Raw genomic sequence first — 20,533 nt, forward strand, 5'->3', positions numbered from 1 at the left:
CCCTAGAACTTCTTCACCTGGCTTGATGGCGAGTTCAGGCCCACTGAGTGGTAGGTTCCATCCCAGACCTGGCCTCTGGCACTCAACACCTTGAACTTCATTTCCATGAGTTTGCCTGCTTTAGATGCCTCCTGTAAGTGCAATTATGCACTTACCTGACTTGTTTCCATTTGCATAACGTCCTGTAAGCCCATCCCTGTTGCCACACCCTAAAGAAGCCCCTTCCTTTTTAAGGCTGAGTACTCTCCCCTTGTACGAATATCCCATAATTGCTTTACCTATCCCACTGTCAGTGGACACTTACGGTTTTTCCATGTCTTGGCTTGTGACTAGCTCTACCATGAACATGCAAGGGTGGGTATCTCTTCTAGATTCTAATTTCAGTTCACTTAAAAATCATATTGCTAGTGCACCAGGGAGCTTATGGAGTCGGATCATAATGAAATAAACAAAGTGGAAAAAGATAGCCAGGTGAGGCTGTTCACTGCGATGTAATTTGAAAGAGCAACGGCTCAAAGACAACAAAGCAAAAAATCAAGTGCCAAACCTAGAGGACAGACAAACGAAGGTGGTCCCCACAGGGTAGACCCTTCCCGTCTTCAGGACATCAGGGACATCTACATCCAGCAGTGAACAGTGCCCCATAGGTGACAAAAGCCTCTCTCATCAAGAGAGTGTGCTCTCATTCTTACCAATATTTACACAGCTAGATACACAGAAAGAAAGCCTGAGGAGATGCATGTCATGCTTTAATAGAAGTTATCTCTTATGGACAGAGTTAAGGAAGATGTCACTTAGCACTAGATACGCCCCTCTATTATTCGAAATGTTTTCAAGTGAAGATACATGACTTTCATTTGGATCAACATAAAAACAGTAAGGTATTTTCATTTCAAATGAGAGAGAGAGATGAGAGGTGGGGCCAGAGCTGTGTTGGACTTGTGGGCCCTGGTTGAAAAACATTATTTATAAACTCCTTCCACAGCATGCCACATTTATATATAATGTCTCCTTCAGTCTTTCTTATATTCAGCACACATTTATTAATTCCTAAAGTGCAGGAGCATGAGGCTAGGGATTGTGGAAATTGAGACCAATAAGACAGACCCTTTCCTGTTCAGAACTTGGAGATCATGGGGGAGCCAAGATGGTAGCAGCCAGCTGGACTAGGGAGAGGAGACCACAAGGACGGTGCTCCTGGCAAGGCACTGCTCATACATTGGAGCCAACTATTGCTGGAGAATAGAAGAGAGGCCATTAACACCCACCCAGGGAATTTTAGGGGGCTTCCTGAAGACTGAGGAAGATTTCAACAGTGTCAGAAGACTGACAGAAGCATTGGACAAGGAAGGGCATTCTGGGAAGGGCAGGAAGCAGAGACTGAGGACAGCACTGCCAAGCACAGTTCAGTGTGGCTGGAAGAAATGCACCTGCTGTTCCTTCCCTCACTGGTGTGTGCCTACCATGGAATGTGGCATCAAGTACCCAAGTGTTTGGATGGATGAGTGAATGGAAGGATGGATGAGTGGACGGTTGGATGGATGGATGGATGGATGGATGGATAGGTGGGTGCATGGAGGAATGAATGGGGGGGATGGGTGGGTGGATGGATAGATAGATGGAAGGAAGAAGGAATGAATGAACAGATAAATGGCTGGAAGGTACTCGCTGCGCTAATTTTATTTCCTAACATAGACCCTCAGATCTACTCATGTCTCTGTCCTTTAGCCAAACATTTAAAACCTAGAGGGATATGTCCATTTCCAAAAAAAAAAAAAAAAAAAAAATTAATGTGAATGTCCTATTCATATAGATAAAAACTATAAAGGAGGGGTGCCTGGGTGGCTCAGTGGGTTAAAGCCTCTGCCTTCAGCTCAGGTCATGATTCCAGGGTCCTGGGATCGAGCCCCGCATAGGGCTCTCTGCTCAGCAGAGAGCCTGCTTCCCTTCCTTTCTCTCTGCCTGCCTCTGTGCCTACTTGTGATCTCTGTCTGTCAAATAAATAAATAAAATACTTTTAAAAAAAAACTGTAAAGGATCGTGGGAAACACATGTGAGCATGTGTGCGTGCAGACACATACATGCATGTTCTCACACGTGTGTGCATGCACATATGGACACACAGGTACAGACACTTGTACACACCCATACACATGTGCACACACATACAGAGGCATGAACTGCTTTTTCTTGCATCCCCAACAAAGTGCCATGCCCTGAGCAAGGTGCAGGAGAGCAGGTGGCAGCAGGGGGCTCTGTGTCTTAAGGGGAGAAGCTGACCCATTCTCTTTAAAGCGTAATTTCCCCTCCCCTTAAACATTTTCTGACTTCCAGTCTGGCTTTACACGTAACCATCACAATGAGATGATGAGACCAAAGGAGCCACAGTGGATGGATGCTTCCTAAACAGACGAGGCCCTGAAGGACCCAGGTTCTGTGGTTGGGGAAAGCTTCCTGCCACCTTGCTCAGACAGGTGGCAGGTCAGAACAGGCCAGACCCACCCAGAAGGGCCACTACGTGTCCTGGTTCTAAGGGGATAATGACAGGCACAAGCTCCCTAGAGTGGGCAGACCTGGATTTCACATGTTCCTTGAAACATGTACAGAAGATGTGCTTCAGGTCTAAGAAATGTTTTTCTAAAGCAACTCCCCCCAGCACGAATTGCTTTCTCATCTACCCTGTAGGTAGCTAGGCTTCCATATGGGACAATGAGAACTCCATGGGTGCTACTTGTGTATGGAGTCCTAGGGACAGACATTTTCATTCCAAACTGCAGGAGTTATTTCTTCCAAGGAGAGCTTGGACTCAAAGGTTGAGTACCAACTTTGTCCACACATTAGCTGCATGGCCTTGGGCAAGTTATCTGCTGTAAGCAGCAAAGCTTCAATTTCTTTCTTAACCAAAGAGACATAGGAAAGTTAGCTCTTTGGAGGTAGTTGTATGGGAATAGAGTTGGCAGCCCAGTAAATATTGACTAAATCTTTGCTGCTAATGTAAATATTATTTCCTTGAAGTCTGTAAGTACATCTACTAGAAAACTTCTGTTTAAACATGTTAAACTAAGAAAAGCTCCAGGAAAAAAAAAAAAGTTTGCCCATTAGGTCTCATCTCGATTACTAGTCTCAGAATCACCATTAATTGATGAATTGATCTTAACCACAAAGGAAGAAATCCGGGTATCAGAGCCAAAGCTCTATGCCTTTCAACATTCTTATCAGTGACTGGGGGTGGGGGGGAGTAGAGGCAGGGTTTGAGAGCATAGGTGCTAGCGTAAGTGTCCCACCCCTTACCCAGAAGTGCCTCATGAAGGGCACAGCAAAACAGGGTTTCCTGAGAGCCCAGCACTAGGGCCCAAGACTGAAAAATGGACCAAAGCAACATACAGATACTACCAGAAAAGTGGAAAGATTCGCTCTCCGTTTATTTGAATGAGTGCTGATGAGTTCATTACAAGCTCAGGATGAGTTAAACACATGACAAGCATTCTTAAAATGCGGAAAGCAATTTAGAACTGGTGTGTCCCTCCAATCTTACATGTTCCTTACCTCAGAAGTTACAGTAAAGGGACTTATGGAAAACTAAAAAGACAAGAAGCAATGCACGAAAGGATAAAACTCGAAGGGTGTGCCAAGAAGTCTAATTTTTACTGGCCAAAACCGAACAATCTTAATGGAGTTAACTGAATTAATTCTGGCTCATGGATCCCATGGCTTACCAGACAGCATTTTAGAAATATATAGGGAACATATTTCCATTTCTTTGTGTCTTCCTCAATTTCTTTCATGAGTACTTTATACTTTTCTGAGGACAGATTCCTTGCCTCTTTGGTTAGGTTTATTCCTAGGTATCTTATAGTTTTGGGTGCAATTATAAATGGGATTGACTCCTTAATTTCTCTTTATTCTGTCTTATTGTTCGTGTAAAGAAATGCAACTGATTTCTGTGCATTGATTTTATATCCTGACACTTTACTGAATTCCTGTACAAGTTCTAGCTGATTTGGAGTAGAATCTTTGGTGTTTTCCACATAAAGTCTCATATCATCTACAAAGAGTCTGCACTTCTTCTTTGCCGATTTGGATGCCTTTAATTTCTTTTTGTTGTCTGATTGTTGAGGCTAGGAATTCTAGTACTATGTTGAATAGCAGTGGTGATAATGGACATCCCTATCATGTTCCTGACCTTAGCAGAAAAGCTCTCTGTTTTTCCCCATTGAGAATGATATTCACTGTGGGTTTTTCATAGATGGCTTTGATGATACTGAGGTATGTACCCTTTATCCCTAAAGCAATCTACATATTTAATGCAATCCCTATCAAAATCCCATCCATTTTTTTCAAAGAAATGGAACAAATAATCCTAAAATTTATATGGAACCAGAAAAGACCTCAAATAGCCAGAGGAATTTGAAAAAGAAAGCCAAAGTTGGTGGCATCACAATTCCAGTCTTCAAGCTGTCATCATCAAGACAGTATGGTACTGGCACAAAAACAGACACATAGATCAATGGAACAGAATAGAAAGCCCAGAAATAGACTCTAAACTCTATGGTCAACTAATTTCAACAAAGCTGGAAAGAATGTCCAATGGAAAAAACACAGTCTCTTCAAAAAATGGTGTTGGGAAAATTGGACAGCCACATGCAGAAAAATGAAACTGGACCATTTCCTTACACCACACACAAAAATAAACTCAAAATGAATGAAGGACCTCAGTGTGAGAAAGGAATCCCTCAAAATTCTTGAGGAGAACACAGGCAGCAACCTCTTCAACCTCAGCCATAGCAACTTCTTCCTAGGAACATTGCCAAAGGCAAGGGAAGCAAAGGCAAAAATGAACTATTGACAGTTCATCGAGATCAAAAGCTTTTGTGCAGCAAAGGAAACAGTTAACAAAACCAAAAGACAACTGACAGAATGGGAGAAGGTATTCTCAAATAACATATCAGATAAAGTGCTAGTATCCAAAATCTATAAAGAACTTATCAAACTCAACACCCAAAGAACAAATAATCCAATCAAGAAATGGGCAGAGGACATGAACAGACATTTCTGCAAAGAAGACAACCAGATGGCCAACAGACATGAAAAAGTGCTCCACATCACTCAGCATCAGGGAAACACATATCAAAACCACAATGAGATACCACCTCACACCAGTCAGAATGGCTAAAATTAATAAGTCAGGGAATGACAGATGCTGGCAAGGATGCGGAGAAAGGGGAACCCTCCTACACTGTTGGTGGGAATGCAAGCTGGTGCAGCCACTCTGGAAAACAGTATGGAGGTTCCTCAAAAAGTTGAAAATAGAGCTACCCTACAACCCACCAATTGCACTACTGGGTATTTACCCTAAAGATACAAATGTAGTGATCCGGAGGGGCATGTGCACCCCAATGTTTATAGCAGCAATGTCCACAATAGCCAAACTATAGAAAGAACCTAGATGTCCATCAACAGATGAATGGATAAAGAGGACATGATATATATACAATGGAATACTATGCAGCCATCAAGAGAAATGAAATCTTGCCATTTGCGATGATGTGGATGGAACTAGAGGGTATTATGCTTAGCGAAATAAGTCAATCAGAGAAAGACAATTATCATATGATCTCCCTGATACGAGGAAGTTGAGAGGCAGCATGGGAAGTTTGGGGGGTAGGAAAGAACTAAATGAAACAAGATAGGATCGGGAGGGAGACAAACCATAAGAGACTCTTTTTTTTTTTTTTCAGCGTAACAGTATTCATCGTTTTTGCACCACACCCAGTGCTCCATGCAATACGTGCCCTCCCCAATACCCACCACCTGTTTCCTCCAACATCCCACCCCCCACCCCTTCAAAACCCTCGGGTTGTTTTTCAGGGTCCATAGTCTCTCATGGTTCACCTCTCCTTCCAATTTCCCTCAGCTCTCTTCTCCTCTCCATCTCCCCATGTCCTCCGTGTTACTTGTTATGCTACACAAATAAGTGAAACCATATGATAATTGACTCTCTCTGCTTGACTTATTTCACTCAGCATAATCTCTTCTAGTCCCAGCCAAAAGTTGAGTACAAAAGCTACAAAAGTTGAGTATTCATTCTTTCTGATAGAGGCATAATACTCCATAGTGTATATGGACCACATCTTCCTTATCCATTCGTCTGTCAAAGGGCATCTTGGCTCTTTCCACATTTGGGCGACCGTGGCCATTGCTGCTATAAACATTGGGGTACAGATGGCCCTTCTTTTCACGACATCTGTATCTTTGGGGTAAATACCCAGTAGTGCAATTGCAGGGTCATAGGGAAGCTCTATTTTTAATTTCTTGAGGAATCTCCACACTGTTCTCCAAAGTGGCTGCACCAACTTGCATTCCCCCCAACAGTGTAAGAGGGTTCCCCTTTCTCCACATCCTCTCCAACACATGTTGTTTCTTGTCTTGCTAATTTTGGCCATTCTAACTGGTGTAAGGTGGTATCTCAATGTCAAACCATAAGAGACTCTTAATCTCACAAAACAAACTTAGAGTTGATGGGGGAAGGGGAGTATGGAGAGGGTGGTTGGGTTATGAACACTAGGGAAGGTATGTGTTATGGTGAGTGCTGTGAAGTGTAAACCTGGCAATTCACAGACCTGTACCCCAGGGGCTAATAATACATTATATGTTAATTAAAAATTTAAAAATTAAAAAATATATATATAGGGAAATCGGCTGATAAAATGAGTAAGTCTCTCTGTCTCCTTTTGAAGCCCCACTAAAATGAATGCAAAGCATTAACCCACGACACCAAAGAGAAGGCAAGAAGGAGCAGTAAGGGGTCAGTAGACACCGGGAACTAAGCTGCATGGACTGTGCCAAATTCCCAGCAAATCAGAAGAGGCTGAGGGTTGACCTCTGGCTTGAGAGACCCAGCAGCAGGGAGCAGAGCCTGGTGAGGTGGGGACCGTGGGGTCCCTGTTCCTGTGCACACCCACGGGCAGAAGGAGCAGAGGACAGTGGATATGTATACATGAAAGAGTAAGACCCCCGACCCACTGGCTACATGCAGCTAGAGGTGTGCTAGACCCCACAAGAGAAAGATCTGAGAGGCTGCCTCTAGGACCTGAGTCACATGGAGAGTGCTGTGCACTGGGAGAAGAGAAAAGCAAATGCTGCCTACTGGACTGCCACTCTGCAACATCAGCTCCCTCCTCCTGGCAGGAGGCTGGAAAATCCCCCTGCATGCAAGAGAATCCTACAGATAATGGCATCTGGGCATCCCCCCAGTGAGTTAACTGGATTTCTGCCCAGGCACCTGCAGGGAAACCCATTGGCATGTCAAAGAGACTCTGTCCCCAGAAATGCACAATTATAAGCAATCAGCCAAGGGTCACCAGAAACTGAAGAAAGGCCCTAATGTGACAGACAGAAGCTAAGACAGAGAGAGGAAGACGGGAAAGTGTAGGAAACAACAAAGCATAAAAACAAACAAAAAAGAACATCTTCAAAAAAATATAAAAATGGCCTCCGAGAGAAAAGAGAAGATACTATATCCAGAAAGGAAGATATGGTACTTTTTAAAAAGTACATAACAGGAAGGAGCTCTTGGAAATTAAAAATATAGTCATGGAGTTTTAAAAATTCAAAAAGTTGGACAGTGAGGGGAAGGAAATTTCCAAGAAAGAGGAATTTTTTTTAATTAGGCAATAATATTCAAGAAAATTTTTAAAAATTGATTTCAAGCCCTCATTGTTCAATAATCAGAACCCAGGGAGAGACAGAGAAAACAGGGAAAAAGAAATCTGAAAGGAATGATGCTAGAACATTCCGCAGATTTAAAGGATTTCTAGATTGCAGGCTTCCACAAATGCCCCAGACCATGGGTGGAGAGCACTTCAGCCCAGGGCATGCTGTCAGACATTTCAGGGTGCCAGGGGCAAGGGAGGGTCCTCAAAGCTGGTAGATGAGAAGCAGACCACATGGAGAAGACAGAGCCAGCGTCTATGACCAGCTGGTCAGCCTCACAGAATGGAAACAGTCTTCAGTTTTCAAGGTCTCCTAGATTCACCTTATGTACATCTTACCTCAAAAAGCTGACACACACTGAGCCCCACTATAAGAAGGAAGTCAATTTTTCAGAAGGCCTGGGATCCAGGAAACAAGGAGAAAAACAGCTGAATCAAGGAAAAGCCATTTCCAGGAAACCCAGGGAAAAAGTTGGAAAACAAATCACTTACCAAGTTCAGAGAAATCAAAATGATCCAGAAGGAAAATGTCAACATAGACATGAGATGTCTCAGCTTCCTCCTGAAGAGTTCTGTTGTATGGGATTATATCTATCCCAATTGTGTATGTAAAATGAGATTGTGTTAATTTAACACAGTGCCATAATTTTTGGAAAGACTGAGGAATAACTGTGTGTGTGTGTGTGTGTGTGTGTGTGTGTGTGTGTCTCAGCTAAACCTCCTATTCTGGAATAGAAGGCCAGTTTCTAACACAGGGAAATCAGGAAATAGCAGAATAAGCTTATTATTTTTAAAAAACAGAGTAAACATCAAGAGACTGCCTTCAGCTGAGGCCATGATCCCAGGGGTCCTGGGATGGAGTCCCGCATCTGGCTGCTTGCTCAGCAGGGAGCCTGCTTCTCCCTCTGCCTGTTCCTCCCCCTGCTTGTGCTCATTCATGCTCTCAAATAAATAAAATCTTAAAAAAAAAAAAAATGGAAAAGGAAAGACCAGAAAAATGTATGCCAACTGTTAGTGGTTAGAATCCGAGTGTTAACAAAGTAACTTTTTTTCTTTCTCTTGCTTATATGAATTTTAACTATAAATTTATTTTGCAATTAGCATGTATTATTTAAAAGGAGACCCTCTACACATGCACATGCACACACAGGAAATGCCAGGCCCAAGGGATGAGAATGTCCTAATGTGGAGGGGAGGAGACTGCAGTATATGTAGCCTTTCAGAGCTGTAAATTCGTCACTGGCGCGAGTCTTCGGTGGGAGCTTGATGTCCTGTAGGCTGATGCCGTGAGCCACAGGCTGGCAGACTTCACTGTAATTCCGGCCCATGGGTGGCCCGTCTGTGGACAGGGACTAGTCCTGGCTGCTTGAGAACATGCAGGGGCAGGGGAGCAAGCAGGATTCTGTGCACAGGGAGCCCTGAGTGGGCCCCTTCTGCTCTCCCCCGTCGTGGACGCATGTCATGCTGGCCCTGGGCCATGTGTCCAGAAGGAACAGTTCTCTTTTGCATTTAATGAAGAGCAAAGGTCCCCTTTATTGTATTTATGCCTAGGGGAAGTTACTAAGTCCCTTGACGGGATTTCAGGCAATGTGGGGCAGAGCCCCCGCCTTGCTGGTGGCTCCGAGGGGTCTTAGGATGTCTGTGAGCCTCCTTGGGCCACCTCGGGGCCACTCCTTGGCCCCACGGCAAGCTGTCACACCAGGGCATCTGCTACCTGCCCTGGGACCCCAGAAGGAACCCAGCAATCTGCCAACGCTCCTTGGAGCACCAGGTCCCACAGGCCAGCTTCTCTGAGATGAGCACCCCACATGCACCCCACTCCCTGACAGAGCCGCCCTGACCTTGACTGTCGCCTCTCTCTGTGCTTCCCAGATGTCTCTAGGGTCCCAGGTTGATCTGCAGAGAAAGAAGAGGCGGGCACCAGCCCCTCCGACGCCACAGCCCCTGACACCGCAGCCCCCAACGCAGCAGCCCCCAACGCCGCCGAGCCCCCTGGTGCCCCCTCGCACACAGGACAGGGAGGAGAACAGGAAGAGCGCCACGGGTGAGTGCCCTGCGCTGCCGTCTGCACGCCTCTGAGCTTTGCCTTGTGTGGAATCCCCAGCACTGCTCTTAACTCTCGCAGTCACGCCCACCACAGCAGCATTAACTCAGAAGATACTTATGCCAAGGAAAGAAAGTCTGGAAAGAAGCACTTGAAAGTCCATTTAGTATCTTGCAGGCATATTTTCCGGGCATCGTGCAGGCACAGAGGTGGGGGGCAGGTGGAAGGGGTGGAGGATGGCAGAGGATGCTGGGAGGAGACGAGCGGTACCAGATGCGTGCGTGTGTGCCTGTGTGTGTCTCCCGGATGGAAGGATGAATGTCCTTAGGATGATGTCTGTGTGGGCTGTATCGAAAGCCCTCTAGTCCCCAGGAGGTTTCTAGATCAGCTGACAGTCATTCCCTAATTTCTTGACCACCCAGTTTGAAATCGACCTCCACTTTTCTATATGGAGAAGACATCCCGATATTTTGGGGAACAACAAACATAAAAGAAAGAGGATAGAACCATCCTGTCTGTGACCAGAGAGACCCATGAGATCATTAAATGCCACCTCCTTGTGTTCAGGTGGCGGAGAGAGAAGTAGCAGTGTCTCTAGATCCACGAGCTAGGAATGGTTCCTTTAGTTTTAAAACTAGTCAGTATCTGTTGTTCCGTTGATGTAGGAACAGAAGTGGCTCTTGGGGACCGGGGTTTCCCGTGATGACAGAAGCATCAGCTCATTATAGAGGCCGTGCCTGATGCCACTTACCCCATAGGGCACCCTCATGTTATGCCCTTGGGCCCCTGGCTGTGACCCCCAAAAGGAAGATTCCCAAGGATAAGTGCTTACATCATCAGTGTTTGAAACTCTAATACAAGCTGCTTGGCTGTGTGTCAGCCTTTTGTCCCCAAGTCAGCACTTCCCCGTTCATGTCTCAGCATTTCACCGCCAGGGGAGCGATCATCCTAAGGAACAATAGTGTATGTTTCACGTCCGTTCATCCTCTTTGCCAGAGGAGAACACTACCAGACGGACAGAACCCAGGATCAGCAGCTCCTCCAAATAAGCCAAGTCATCTCCTTTCCATGACAAGACCCTGGTTCTCCCTCCCCAGCTCTCGCCCGCTCCTGTGGAAGACAGCTGACAGCCTTCAGATGTACGGTTCCTGCTGCCAACTCTAAGACGTGTCCACTTTAGGTGGTAGTGTTCAGCCCTATGAGTCGTGCCAGCATCCAGGCCAGGCAGCCCATTCCAGACCAAGGGAGGGCCTTCCCGTCAGCTGGGAAGGAGTGGATGCCACCTCGTGTCCCCATGCTTGGAGGGCCTGGCCGAGGTGCAGGTGTTCAGGGGAGGGAGTGGGTATTTGGAAACCGAAATCCACACGGACAAGTCCTAAGTCGCTAAGTAGCCCGTTACAGGGAGGAGGGATGGACAGTGGTGATTCACTACTCGTCTCTCGTGTCCATCAACTTTGGTTTGTGAAGATTGAGAAGGAAGCCAGGAGCTCCCCTCCAGCTGACAGTGACCTTGAATACTTGGTGATGTCAGGAGGATGGTAGAAGTCTTGGTAACAATTTAAGGGAGACTTCTATCCCCATCAGCAACTCCCATGAAATAACAGTATGCTAGCAATACCGCTGGGGAATTTTTCACCAAAGTCTAGGCTTCACATTAACAGACACACATGTAACAAGTTTTCCTGTCCACACACCCCACACAAATGAACATCTTTTCATTCAGATACCTAGATACAAGAGGGCAAAAATGTTGGAACTTTCACTGAAATAGTATTGATTGTGTTCCTGGGCAAACAAAAACTAAGCCTTCTGGTAGAGAGAAGCTTTTCCCGTACTACACTCTTCTTCCCACATGCCTCGCCCTTGAGTGTATCTTCCGCAGACCAGCTGGTCATGCTTGTCCTGAGAGCTTGTGGCTTCTTTGCACTTGAGGTGACAAATGATGTCTAACCATGGGGACATCACTATTCTCCCACATCTAGAGAACTGTAATCAAGAGAAGGAGGAAGTGGATAAAGAAATTGTATTTCTTAATATTTTTTTATTAATAATCCAATGGCGGGCATGAAGCACAGAATAAAGTGTTTTTAAAAGAAATCCTAAGAAGTGTGACTTATGGTTCAAGTGATTTACATGCCTTCCTTCTATTAAGTCATTGGCCTTCAAAAATCTTCTTAACAGAAGAAAGTCATTTTTATAAAAGGGCAAGTGGATTCCCCAGATGTCAACAGCGCAAAGAGGGGGCTGCCCCAGGGGCTCCAGAGGTCAGATGGAGCAGAAGTGCCACCCCTAACTCTTTGTCCAAGTCAGGACCCTCTTCAAAACAAAGTTTGAAAATTATCACCCTAAACAGTGGGACAGATTGCTGATATAAAATTGAGCTTAACGAGGTAAGCTGATTCAGGGGCTATTTAATCCACAGTAGTTCACAGATATAAAAATAACAAGAGGAAGCTAAAAAAAAAAAAAAAAAAAAAAACACTAATCCCTAATAAGAACTTACACGTATAAAAGGAGTTCTTTCAATGCAACAGAGCTGCCGAGGGGCTTTTAAGAAGAATTTCAAGCCCGGCATTTGGGAGTAAGCGCCTGCCAGAAACACATCGTAAACAAGTAGGTTATTTCCAAACCAGCTTGAGGAGAGGACAGTGTGTGCGTAAAGTGTTGCAGCATGAGCGAGGTGGGATTTGATGCTGAGGGACTTTGAATCTGGACCCCGGGTGTGGCAGGGTTTGTTGGCAGGTGTGTCTGAATCCAGTGTGTGGTGAGGCTGACTTTGATACCAGGGTGGTTGGATTCAGTGCCCTGAGGCTGCGTTTGGTGCCCAGTGAGCCTCAGTTTGGTACCAAGTGCGGCTGGATTTGATACCGGGTGTGGCTGGATTTCGTGGCAGGTGTGGTCGAATTTGATGCATGGTGAGGTTGACTTTGGTACTGAGCGCTATTCAATGTGGTGCCGAGTGTGGTCAGATCTGGCGCCGGGTGTGGCTGGATTCGGTGCCGGGTGTGGTTGGATTCGGTGCTGGGTGTGGTTGGATTTGGTGCCACGAGGTTATTTTTGATGCCTGGGTGAGTGATGGCCACGTGCCTTCCACGGGAGGGCAGAGAGTCTCTGGGTTTAACCTTCTGACGTCACCCCCGTTGATTCCATGTAGGTGTTGGACGGCAGGTGCCACAAAAACCTCCCAGAGGCTCTGCTCGGGGGCCCCCCCAGTTAGTGCTCCCCCCACCCCCGCCCTACCCTCCTCCCGACACAGACATGGCGGAGCCTCTCAGCTTTCCCGAGGAGAGTGCTGGTTCCGAGGCCTCGGACATGAGACCCACACGTACGTGCCTCTTGTTCTTTCCCATACATGTCAACTTCCCATCTCTCTGCTCACCTGTGTCAGGGCTGGGTTTCCAGACTTTCCGTTGTTGCCTTGGGGTGTTTGTGACGTTCTGCTCCAGCCTTCCTTTCTAAATGCCCAAAGCGGTGTGTCCGATTTCACAGTGAATGCGTTCGGAATGCCTTGCAGGTGCTCGTAAAGAATGACTTAATGCATTAATCATTCACCCCGAGGTCAGACCCCTGCCACAGTCGCACTGTGTGGGTGAAGACAGTCAGCTAGCAGCTGCTGTCTCTCAAGTTAGAACTCACCTCAGAACGTCTGCAGATAGCGAGAGCCTACTCAGCTCTTGTGGGAACTCAGCAATTATGGGATTTTGTCGGTGAGCTCACTCCGGCAAGCCGCGAGGGGGTACTTATGAATGAGGACCTTTGAATCGTAAGGTCAGCAACCAAGCAGTAGGAGTGCTATCCTGCAGAAAGGGAAACTGAGGCAGCAGAAAGGGAAACGGCTTGAGCTCCTTCTAGCAATAGCCAGAATTAAAGTCTCATTGTTTTCTACTTCTTGTCACACCCTGGCTCAGACCAGGCTGTCTTGTTGTCTCCTGAGATTTCTTTCTGACCTCCAGAAATACTGTGCACAGCACTCCTGCTCCTGGGGAGTAATCATCTCGTATATTTAACCATATGTATTCTGATGGCACCATCGGCATGAGAAGTTCCTGATCACCCCTTTGAGGATGGCTCAGTGACACTTCACTGTAAAAGGACACAGTCCTGGACCATAGGACCTGTGAATCCTGGGGGGATCCAGTGTGGGAGGAGGGGCTGCGGGAAAAGAGCAGAGCTGAATGGCAGTTAGGGGATGGTGGCAAGACCAACAGATCGTGGAACCTACATGGGTGGGACATCTAGGCCTCGCACACTTGCCCACACCTGAACTGATGCTGACCTGCCGATCCCCACTTCCTCCTGGGCCGCCTTGCACTTGGGGGCACCGCCGGTGTGTGGCGTCGGCTGGGGAGACCAGCAGGTGAGATCTGGGAGGGCTGTTTCCAAAGGCCAGCATCAGGTTTGGGGAGGACAGCTTCCTCCTGCTTCCCTACAGTGCTGTGAAGTCATTTCCCACCCCTCCGTCGGAGAGAATGGAACCGGGCAACAGACAAAGGATGAGGCTCCCCATCTTCTTGCTTCATGGTCCCATCCCCCACCCTCCCTGGGTCCATGGCATTCTCCCCACGCATTCATTTCCCCAGACACATGTCATCAGACTCCCCTTAGCCCTCTGGTCGTAACACCCTCCCCTTCTCTCCCCTTCTTGTTCCCAGGAACCAGTGAGGAAAAACAGGAGGAATGAGGGGAGGGGGCCCCCGTGAGGTATTAGAGCCAGGCCATGCCAGAGGGGGTGGGCCTCCACCAAGGGTCCCCCTCTTGCTGCTCCCACTTCCTGACTGCTCCTGCCCCAGAACTGAACTCCTCCAGCCCAGAGCTGCTCTCTCCCCCAATGCACAGAACTTTCCTGACCATTTTTGGCGGCACTGAAAACCAGGAACTCCTGCCCAACCAGGTAGAAAGCAACCTGCCTTCTTTGCCTCTGGACTTAAGAGCAGTGAAGGAAAACAAACCCTTTGTTGTCATCTGTCTTATTTTTTCACAAAATGTTGAAATCTGGGCATCCCTTCCACCTGTTGCAAGGGAGCTATGAGCTGTTGGCGCCCAACTGCTGGATGTGAATCTGGGGCCCTTGACTCCCCTTCCCGTCGGACTTGTGGCGATCCATAGCTGTGTGGAAGGAAGCTCCGTGGAGACATCTGTGTGGCAGCCGCACGCTCTCGCCCATCTCCTCCTGAGTTCGGGGTTAGGCCTGCGTTCCTTGTGTGAGAAATGCTGTGCTGCAGGGGGAGATGGGCCCTGGGTACCGGCGAGGGCTGGGTGGTCCACAAGGCATGTCATATGTGACATCTTGCTCAGTCCCCACCACAGCGTGGGGTGTAGGTTCTGTCACTGGGAGAAACTGAGTCAGAAGGACTCCACTGGCCCAGGGTCTCACTGCAGACTAGGGTTAGCAGGAATTCTCAATAGGGTATCTTGACCCTCGGTCTCTGCTCCATCTACCCACCCCCCCAAGTTTTCCCAACCATTCCAGAAACTCCCAGGGAACATCTTTGGCTTTGCACATTCTTTGTTACTTCTACAACAGGTGGTATAGTCCACTCAGGTTGTTAAAAACAGGAAACATGCATTTTGTTCCAGGCCGTGAGCCTGGAAGAGCTGACAGGGGCTGCTCTGTACACAGATGGAAAGAGATGCAAGAAGACATGAAATGGGTCGGACACGGCACCACCCTTCCCTCTGATGTCTCTCCAGAACTTTTGGTTCTGGCCATTCCCCCGCCCTGACCCTGACCCTGACCTCCGTAGGATCTTGGTTCAGCCCCCATTCTCATACTTTGCCGGTACAACCCCCTTCACTGGTGCCAACATTCCCTTCCACCGCCGGCCGTCCCCAGCTGACCGGAGAGCTGGCGGGGTGTCAGGCCCCGAGCCCAAGCGCAGATGCTTCATTTTCCATCTTTAGGCCAAACATGTTACCTATACTTGACATATGGCCGTGAAAACCACGTTCACCTACAACAAAGCCAAACGGAGAAGGCCAGGTTCAAGATCAGTGCCACATTTATCTGTGACCCCCACAGTCTTTGTGAAACATTGAATGGTTTGTGGGCGGAATAGATGCAGGGACCATCTGCTAATATGTGTGTCTGACTGAGAAGACCCCTGTAGGCAGCCCGTGCCCCAGCTCCTCCTGGGTAGACCCAGCCTGGCCACCAGAAGGATGTGATCTCTGCATGCTCTAACCACACACCCTGCCAGGGTCTCAGGAACCCTTCCTGCCATGCCTCCAGTCCAGACTCGGCCCCGTCCGGGTGTTTACTCTCTGCCCCCCACGCTGTATCACACACACCGGTTAAGCAACTTGGAGGCCTCGCCAGTCTTACTCATATCTGTTCCGTTGGCCAACAGGATGCCTGACACACAGCATAGCCTCAGTAGCAGAATACACCAGAATACATGTTAAGTATCAGTTACAATGATACGCACTCCTCCGTTCAGCTTCATCGAACTGAGACGCGTTTCAGGCTAAAGAGCATCCAGCACTGGCTCAGCTCTGTCTACGGGATGCTCTCCACAGAGTCAGCCACAAACCCCATAGTGGTCGTACTCAAGAAAGACATGAGGATCTCAGTAACTCTCAGCATCCCAGTGTCCTCTTCTTTCTTACTTGTTTCCTGCTCTGGCCTACCCACTAGGATGCCTTCAGTTGTGTGGCGGTGACTATGAGAGTGGCTCCCAGTGGTCCCCGCCTCCTGTGTTCACTCCCTTGTGTAATCCTCTCCCCGTGAACATGCACTGGATTTAGTGACGAACACCAATGAAGCCATGGGATGTCATTTGTCCCTTCTGAGATTGGGTTAAAAGATTGTGGCTTCCATCTTGGATTCCCTCTCTCCCTCGCTCACTCTGAGGAAAGCCAGCTGCTTTCAGAGAGCTGCTCTCTGGGGAGATCCACAAGGCAAAGAGCTAAGGGAGCCTCTAGCCACCAGCCAGTGAGGGACTGAGATTTTCAGCCCACTGAGCATGAGATCAAGTCCCGCCAACTCCCGCTGGAGTGAGCCTGGAAGCAGATGTTCCCTCAGCAAATTGCACAGTTGAGACCACAGCCCAGGGGAACCCTGGCTGCAGCCGTGTGAGAGACCTAGACTCAGAGGCAGCAGGCCCAGCCCACAGAAACTGTGACATAATTCACACTTACTGTCTTAAGCCTCTGCATCTTGAGGTAATGTGATCTGTAGCAACAGATCACCAGCACAAGCTGAATATAAGAGAAACCCCTCTCAAGCCCATCTCCACAGTTGGGGCGCCCCTTATCTCCTGGAACTGGAGTCCCAAGTGAGACACACTTCAGCAAAACCTAACATAGTCACCAGGGACTGAGGCTTTTTTCAGTGTTTTCTCTACATCATCTTGGGGGTCAACCCCCTCCTCAGGCTGGTACTAAGGGGGCTTTTCAGAGGAGGAAGAGAGACGATCTCTTCTAATGGTTGCATGTTGAACTTTCCGAGATGCCCCCCACCACAGTTTCTGTTCTGTGTCACTGACCACTGCCGGGTAATACACTGCCCCAGTGTCTGGTGAGAACGGAGTCCCCCAAGGTGATAGGAGCCCACCCCGACAGTTGGGGATAGGATCAACTTCCTCCGGCGTGTGGACGTCCCTGGCCAATGCCAGAGCTCTTGTGAACTGGAAATGTCTAGAGTCTAGGACGCGTGAACAGCCCATGGCATCCCCTACGATACTCGGATCACAACCCTGGGTTTAGTTGTGTTCTGGAGCTCGTCGGGCATGTTGTAAGTGGATACGGAGAGAGGACCATGAACCAGTGGGGAAGATGAAGTAGACAGAACACAGCCTTTTCCAAGTTAGCTGGGGGACAGTGTGATGTGTGAGTTCCCAGAGCTTGTGGACTTGCTGTCACCCCCCCACACCAGGGCAGAAGTGGGACTCCTCTGCCCCGGGTCCCACTGTCAGCTCTTCCTGGCCTGTGAGAGTCTGAGGTGGTACCTGTGGGATGGCCTGTGGAGTCTGAGGTGGTGCATACTTATTGCACATGTAGGAGGAAAATGCCTGAACTGTGTCAGGTCTCAGAACCTTATGGCACAAAGTTCACCACGAGTATAATCATAGTGACAGTGGAATAGGGCTCCCCGGGTCTGTCTTCTGAACCCCATTTGTTTCATACGAATAAGCTTCCTACTAACCTTCCCACATCTAATCATGTACTAGGCGCTTCGGGTGCATGGCTGAGCCAATATACTTGTGCACGTGGAGTTTTTATTCCCGGCAACTTTCTGATCAGCGTGCTTTCTGCTGACATTGGATTTCAGGGGTGCCTTCCTTGTGAATGAGCACGATGGACTCTGTGTCACTAGTTGCACTGAGCTGTGTGTTCCCAAGATCTGCAGAGCTGGTTTTGACTGTGCCTCTAACAAGTCACGCCTTACATATTTCCAGTGAGAAGACCCTGGAGATGTAAAGATCACTGCGTATAGAGTTCAAATTACAGATCCCTGGTGGCCTTTACATTTTACAGTTAAACAGTTCAACGACTGTCCTTTTATTAGACAGTTTCCAGTGATGGGTTCCAATAAACCAATCTTCCCTTGAATATACATCGCTGGGGTGATTCGCAAAGGAGTTTGAAGGCATTCAGGAAAAATGGGTCCCTGTCCTCTGATCTAACTGACCTGTCTGGTCACAGCACCAACTAACAACACCGTGGAGGTTTCTAGGTAGTTGGTTTTCAATCTGTGATTAAGTAGCCCGTACTGAAGAATTTTAAGGAAATTCTAAAATAAGGAAGTAAAAGGAGAGAAATTAGCTAGCCATTTTCAATTAGAAATGGTACTCTGAGGTTGCTTCATACAAAATTCATAATGATCATAATTCATATTTTAGGCGGAGTGACTCAGCAGGAGGACTGAGAATGTAGGAGTACATTGGGCACAGCTCTGTGGTTTATGGCCAGTGGCTGTAATCAAATCCCCACACTCTGGGCCAGAGGCTTGCTACCGGCTCTGGCTCTGTGACCAGCCGTGAATTTGCTTGAGCACAGAGCAGAAAGCAGGAAAAGATAGGCGAGATTTTGCCGACGCCCCTCCATGGAGACCAGTCCTCTGTCGACAGTCACCCAACATTGGACTCTAAAATCCGAACCCAAATTAGACACTTTGCCTATCTCAAAACAAAGCAGTTAATCATCAAGCTGGTGACACAAAGACAATTCTGGGAGTCTTGTTTGTAAGGAAGGCACCCTTGAAGCTTGGCAGGTGTGTGGACTTCAGAGCGAGCCTAGGGAAGCACTCTTGCCCTGGTTTGGTGTTTGTTTGCCACTTTCCTTCCCGGGGCAGGAGAGCCGGCCGCGCAGCCGCTCCCGCTGCCATGGGAAAGGCGAGCGTCCAGGAAAACAGGAAGTGGGTAGTGAGCAAATAGAAGGAAACTGGTGATTGTGGGAGCAGAGCCTGTCCCTACTCAGAAGTGCATTGGAAAAAAAAAAAAAAAAAAGAACAGGATCTTGAGCCCGTTGTTATTGTACCTTGAAAACCATGAAATCCACCCAACAGAAGCTGAAGCCTGACCGCTACTTAGAAGCAAAGCAGTGAGAATCACGATAGGGCTAGGAGTAGCATTTTTAAAATTCCCCTGCACTTCTTCCCTTTGCCAATTATTTCCTAGCACTTTATTTACAAGCTGCCGTGTCCCTGACCCAAGACAGAACTGAAGAAGTTAGTGGTAAGTCAGTGCAACAGGTGCGGGCTGGACCCGGCTCACACCAGCTCCGGAGGACAGACTGCTGACATCTCGGGAACTTTGCAAGGCAATCGCTCAACAGGACTATTAGTAAAAAGTCAATTATGTAAGCTAAAAAGTAAAACAAAAAAATAGAGCAAATATTGAAAATCACTTCTCATGATTTTACGACATTACTATTTTGGGGTTTTTGAGGTTATATACTTTTGTGATTCAAGAACTTTGTGATAGTGAAACTATAATAGTGCTACCGTACATCCCTTTCCCAATGCTACATTCAGCGACTGGCGTCCATAGCAAGAAATCAGTCATAGAGGGTTAAGGGAGCTGAGGGTTATAGAGAATTTACAGCCGACAGGGGCGCCTGGGTGGTTCAGTCTTTTAAGCCTTCGACTCTTGATTTTGGCTCAGATCATGATCTCAGTGTTATGGGTTCAAGCCCCACTTCACGCTGGGCACTCAGCTGAGTCTGCTTGTCCCTTTCCCTCAGCTCCTCCCCCCACTCTTCCTCTTTCTCATAAATAAGTAAAATCTTCAAAATAAATAATTAGCTCCCACTGTTTAAAAAAAAAGAATTTACAGCAAAGAGTATCGCATATTTCATTATCACTTGTAAATGCTGTGCTATCCATGCTTTAGATCAGTAAAACTTTAGCCATCAGTCTATTGAGGGATCGGTCTATTTACCCCTTTTATTTTTTCCCAAGAGCTGGTTCCTAATCATTTACCAACCTCCCCCTGCAAAGGAAGAACAAATAGAAGTAGGGATGCCAGCAGCAGATTCATCTCTGGTTTTCATAAGCTGTTTGCCAAGCCCCGTACTGGCCCAAGAATTTCAGTGGGGGTCTTTGTCTCCTGAAACTTCAACTTGTAACATGAAGTCAGGTTAGGCAGGAAACCCCCCCCCCACCACTTTTTTTTTTACATCAACAGATCTGAGGACTTTTTTTCTGAATTCATCCAAATTTAAGTTCTCCGCAGAAGTAAGGAACAGACAGCTTGATTTTTCAGGATTGTTGTTAAATATCATTATTAGTTCAAGAGTGAATAGAATAGAAACAAAGCATTCGCTGGCCTACACTGGT

At 47.4% G+C, this 20,533-nt stretch overlaps 1 protein-coding gene across 4 annotated transcripts in view; it reads left to right on the top strand.

Moving 5' to 3' along the window:
* The window catches only part of COBL (cordon-bleu WH2 repeat protein), a 268,734-nt gene that overhangs the window by 193,207 nt on the left and 54,994 nt on the right, over positions 1-20,533 (top strand). For 2 of the 4 annotated variants that reach the window (XM_045089541.1, XM_045089542.1), the window contains 2 exons: positions 9,585-9,756; positions 12,911-13,081. In XM_045089541.1, coding sequence (XP_044945476.1) covers positions 9,585-9,756; positions 12,911-13,081 — 343 coding nt within the window. The remainder of the gene's footprint in view (positions 1-9,584; positions 9,757-12,910; positions 13,082-20,533) is intronic. The other 2 variants (XM_045089543.1, XM_045089544.1) reach the window with 1 other exon arrangement.

This window comes from Mustela putorius, unplaced genomic scaffold (genome assembly GCF_011764305.1).
Source record: "Mustela putorius furo isolate JIRA1106 unplaced genomic scaffold, ASM1176430v1.1 tig00003845_pilon_pilon_pilon, whole genome shotgun sequence".
Taxonomy (NCBI): domain Eukaryota; kingdom Metazoa; phylum Chordata; class Mammalia; order Carnivora; family Mustelidae; genus Mustela; species Mustela putorius.